The sequence below is a fragment of the Peromyscus eremicus genome, chromosome X (genome assembly GCF_949786415.1).
Source record: "Peromyscus eremicus chromosome X, PerEre_H2_v1, whole genome shotgun sequence".
Taxonomy (NCBI): Eukaryota; Metazoa; Chordata; class Mammalia; order Rodentia; family Cricetidae; genus Peromyscus; species Peromyscus eremicus.
Window position 1 is genome coordinate 18,469,729 of NC_081439.1, and position 5,456 is coordinate 18,475,184.

Genomic DNA, 5,456 nt, shown 5'->3' on the forward strand with positions numbered 1-5,456 from the left:
TTTTTTCTAAAACATCATATATTTAAAATAAAAGTCCTAGTTAAAATAAATTCTTCCAATTTTCAATTCATGGATTTTTTCAATTCGTTTAGTCCTTAATGATAACACAGTAAATATAAGACACCACATTAAGTATTACCTTCACCTTCAGCTCTGACTTACCTAACAGCAAGTGTGTTCTAAGTAGTATATTTTTTACACTCCCTGGTATTGAGAGCCACTGGTAGCAAAAGTCCATGGGAACATAAAGCAGTGACAATTAGAGTTCAGAAGGTCAACCTATCAGAACAAAGGGTTCTGTTAAAGGAAACTATCATGCAAGGCTGGTCTATATCACATCAATCATTAATCCAGTCTGTTGGAGGTAATCCCTCATTTGAGCTTCCATTTTTCAAGGAAACTCTACTATGTTTCAAGTTGATCAAGAGTAGAGGGCACAATCACCAAATGGGGTTTGTAGCAGAGGTCTCAAACAAAGGCATGTTGTGCATGTCAGCAAAACTCTTCTTTTCTTTATTTTCATGAGACCTGGTTTCAGAGTACCTCTGGCTTTCTGGGAGCTCACTATGTAGACAAGTCACACCTAGAACTCACAGAGATCGGGCTGCCTCTCCCTCCCATTGCTGAGATTAAAGTTATGGTTCACCACACCCAGATGATCAGCTGACATTTTTGCCAAGCTCTTGAGCACCTGGATGATGCTTTTCAGGGCACATTTATTTCCAGCAGAATCTGGGGTATATCACTTGCTAGCAAATGCTGTTTGAATTCTTCTGTCTAAGATGGCATGCTGTGGAATCTTCCACATTGGGCACATACATAAAAACAACAACATGCACATGTATACAGTAAGGCACAACCATGCTTTTTATGAAACATTCTTGTCTTCCCATTTCCTGTAACAGGATGTTTATGCACTTCCCATTGATCTCCACAGCTCACTCTAAGAAATTCATCCTGATTTTGATATTAGTATGTTCTGGAAGCTGTCATGTAGCAGAAAGTGTAGGTTTTCTTCATTGCTTATTATACCACAGATACATGATGAAGTACAAAGAGATAAGGTTTAAAAAGAAAGTCAAACTTTCCTTCTCTTTTTACCACTCATTTACACACTTTGGCTATTTTTAACTATATGCTTACAGTATGGTATGTTCTCAAGATGTGACCACAGTAAGAAATAACATTGTGTAAATTTACATAGCTTTATATCAGTTTGTAAGAACTTAAGAGTTACCTGGAAAGAAGCAGCTCAATTACGGGATCCTCTCCATCAAATTGCCTATAGTCAAGTCTATAGGACATTTTCTTGGTTAGTAATTTTCTTGATTAGTATCTTATGTAGGATGTCCTGGCAGAAGGTGGGCAGTACAAAATGCACATTGAACAAGCTATGGGGGTCAACTCAGTAAGCAGTGTTTTTCCATGGCTCCTGCTTGATTCATTTTCTGTCTTTGGTTTCTTCCTTGAGTGCCTGCCCTAGTCTGTTGAGATGATGCACTATGATGTGGCAATGTGAGCCATTTGAACCATTTCCTCTCCAAGTTGAATTTGGTCATGTTGTTCTATCACAGCAATAGAAACCCTAACTAGTATCATCAAAGTAACAGAGTTTGAGGTAAAACACAGAAAGAGAAAAGGAGGATATTTTTCTATTCCAAACAAAATACCCCATGATTTTATTTACATATAATCTGTTATTACTGACAATATTTACTTTGTGTCTCTACCTAAGATGTTTCTAGAAGGTAAGATGGTCACAATGTCTACAATGAAAACACTTTGCTCAAAGTGAAATGCCTATCCTTCTAATACACACACACTGAAGGGCAAGGAATGGGGGATGAGAGCTTATTTTTTTTTCAAATAACTATATCTGCTATGCCCATCAGGCATTGTAGTACTTATTTGATGCATGATTTCCAAAAGTAAATTCCTCTTTTGAAGACTATTCACATACAAAAGGAAGTTAAGCACACTGGTCCTTTATGGCCAAATATGACTAGGAAGTTGTGTTCTTTGCTCATAATCCACCATTCAGCCTTAGTAGCCATGGAAACAAGAATTTTTAAAGTGAGTTAATACTCTGTCAACTACCAGTCACTAACATTTGGTCTTACTACAAGGGAAAAAGAGGCAAGTATTTTACATTCCCGGGTGTTTTTATTAATCACATTCTTTTTCACAGGACAAAGAATGCCAGAAAGGGCCATTGACATGTGGGTAAGTGTATGTAAACGCTACTGAATATCGTGGCTAGAAGCCCCACGTGGGACTGCAGGTAATCATTGAGCTGCCCTGCAGGTTTAATTGTGTAGGTCCCTGATGTTGAGTTTATGAATTAACCTCTCTCTGTTGTATCCTTACCTACAAAATTTGGGAAATGACTAGATGGATGTCCTTAGATAGTCAGATGTATGAATACTCCTGAAGTGTTTAAATGAGGTTCTTCTTAAGCCAAGGACAAGAGTGAATGGAAAGGATTGTGGGATCTAGGGGTTGGAGAGACACTGCTCTGAGCTGAAATGTTTGCCTAATAGAATTTCTTGTCCTGAAGGTTTTCCCACTCTTCTTCTGACTGGAGATATGGACATTTACTGTTAATAGGTAGAATGACTGTGATCCTGCCACCTTCTAAATGAATCTTCTTATCCATAATACACAAAGGTATAAAAACTTTATGTTATATATGGGAGCTTTCAAATATGGTGTTATGAATCAAATGCATCTACTCCATGTGTTTCAAACACAGGAAGAAACAGATACTGCCAAGCTAGCTCATTTTTTTTTCTGGAACAACAGCAATCTTCATTGTGTTTTCAGTACTACCTCACAGCACACTGTTCTTGTAGTCCATTGCCTCGGGCCTGCCTTGGAAAGGAAGATGATGTGGGCAGGGTGTTACCCAAGCCACCATGAATTGTGAACTCATCTTGCTGATGAAACCTCCCTAGTAGAACAGCTCCTGCCTTCACTCAGTCAGGAAGCACATTCTACAGAGACTTTAGAGCAGGGGGTAGCTGTTTAGGGAAGGTTTCCTGGCAAGGAGATCCAGTGTGTAGGCCCTTCAACTTTCTGCATGCACAGTTAGCAGTGACATTATCCAAATGCCTATTCAGTAAATGACTCACCTCCTTCCTTCATCCTAAGATTGGAATTGAGAAAAGGTGCAAAGAAGTTTGATCAAAGTCATAATACAGAGTGTAAATTTTCTGTGAAAGAAGATATTTGCTCACAAAAAATATGTCAGGATTCTTTTTGTTTCACTGAAATGAAGCTAATTATCTAAAGATGAAATTTTAAGTAAGAGATGGGCTATAATTGGAAATATCCACATTTATGGATTTATATGAATTTATGTGTTAATTATCTATTTCCCCTATTCCTCTGACTCACTCTCTGGACAATTTTACACATAGATTTTGGTTTATAGATACCAAAGAAGAATTCAGGGTTTTGTGCGTGTTAGATAATCACTTTACCACTGAGCTCTATCCCCGGCTATATTACAGCTAGACGTTGATGAGCATACTCTTCTGGTTTCAATTATAAAATAGGTATAGCCTTCTTTAGAGAAGTGTACATTTCTGGAAAATTCACAAGGAGGAATAGCATTGCACACTATCATTTATGAGGTGTATCATTATGTACAGATCAATTTGTATACACACACATGTGTACAAAAATTTGTGTCAAGTGTGTTATTATTTTTACATAAATGAGTTTACTATGTGAATTATTTTCATTTTCTTTCATAGTTGATTTCAGTTTGTAACAGTCATGAAATGTTATAGTACTATATTTTAGAAATGACAATTAATTTGAGCATTCCCCTGCTTTTTCCTCTCATTATGGTATTAAAATATTTACAAATTGCAAATACAGGTAAAATAAGCATGTCATTACATATGATATTGCAAACTCTCTTCTCATTGTCAGTTCTAAGCACTGAAATTCCTAGTCAACAAATATTATTATTTACTCTGTGAAGAATAATAATCTGTACATAGACCACTGAAACATCTCTATGTGACAACAGGGAGAAGTTATGAGAGCTCAGTGCTGTACAAACCATGACTCCCTCTGTTTTCCTGCCTTCCCTTGTAGTCTCACTGACTCTATTCTTCTTTGATGCCTTCTTCAGATTTGCCAAAATGAAGGAGTTCATCTTCAAGTTCAGTGGCTTGATTTGTAGTACAGCAGCTTTGGTGTTCGAAATCATCCTTGCAAACAGCCAATGCTGGCGCCTGTGGGAGTTTAACAATGAGGGTGTGCAATTTGTGTCAGTTGGACTCTGGAAAGCTTATTACACTCAGGAATTTAACATCTCTGGGTCTATGACCAGGATGTTGGTTCACACCCCTCTCAATTCAACCTGGAACAAGTCATCGGAATTTCAGTATTTACAAGTCCTGATAGCTTGGGCCATTTTGATGAAACTCCTAGTCGTGATTTTCACTTCAGTGGCCATTAAGATCAGCTGTCTGGAAGATCCACTCATTGAGATCCAGCTGTTTTGCTACAAGATGTCTGCCATAACTTTGGCTGTGAGCAGCCTTTTCACGCTTGTTACTGTGACCTTGAACCACCTGGTAGATATCTATGGGCAAATCACTCTTGACTTTTCACCTGACTTTCCCGTTAAAAAGGAGGACATTATAAAGAAACACTGCACAAATGTGTTCCCAATGGGTGTCCTGATAGCCACGATGTCACTCTTTGGCGTGATTATGTTTCTCTATGAGATGATCTCTTTGAGAGTGCAGAGTCAAGTGAAGGCCCAGTGTGCTTCCAACCTGGCTGAGCAAAATGTCTGAAGTGAGGGCTCTGGCATTTTAACATCTGCCAGGAGAATCTTTGAAGAAATTGCCCATTTGTACACAGTACTGTGTAATCACCAATTCATTCTATATAAAATATCAACTTGATTTCTGGGAGTGTGTCTAAGTTTTATTCCTTCCTTGCTGTCAAATGCATTCCATTCTTTAAATGTTTTCACATACTAAACTGTAGGTCATGATCTCATTTGATACTGCCATCAAGCAATAGCAAGAAACAGTACAGTATAAAGGCATGTTTCCTAAGTAAACCTAGTGAATCCCATGAGAAATATGGTTTGCAAGAAAGCAGACACCTCAACACCAAAAAAGAAACCACATTCTTGTGTGGAGACACTTAAGTATTCATATCTCTGAGAGGTAGAGCAGGATGTTTTAGCCTTGGCACTGCTGGGAGAGTAGGATTCTCTCTTGGAGAAAGAAGGCAATGCTGTTCACTGAGTATGCTAGTGCCATCTGTCTTCTGTCGCTATTAGAAGGCAGTAGCCATCTCCTATTTCCCCAGTTGTGAATAAACGTCACAAATGCCCAGGCGTTTCCAGTGTGCTCTGATGGTCCATGTGGTGGGTAGCACATGGCCATTCTAATCTATCAGCCCTCTCTCAGGACCTTAAAAAA

At 38.4% G+C, this 5,456-nt stretch overlaps 1 protein-coding gene across 1 annotated transcript; it reads left to right on the top strand.

Moving 5' to 3' along the window:
* Positions 1-4,154: 4,154 nt before the first annotated feature.
* Positions 4,155-4,928, top strand: LOC131899710 (uncharacterized). Its single transcript, XM_059251190.1, has one exon. It carries the CDS (start codon positions 4,155-4,157, stop codon positions 4,815-4,817), a length of 663 nt encoding a protein of 220 aa, XP_059107173.1. The 3' UTR covers positions 4,818-4,928.
* The last annotated feature ends 528 nt before the right edge of the window (positions 4,929-5,456 follow it).

Excerpts from the sequence above, each read along its gene's own strand:
- LOC131899710 (XM_059251190.1), top strand. The coding sequence starts at position 4,155 with ATGAAGGAGTTCATCTTCAAGTTCAGTGGCTTGATTTGTAGTACAGCA.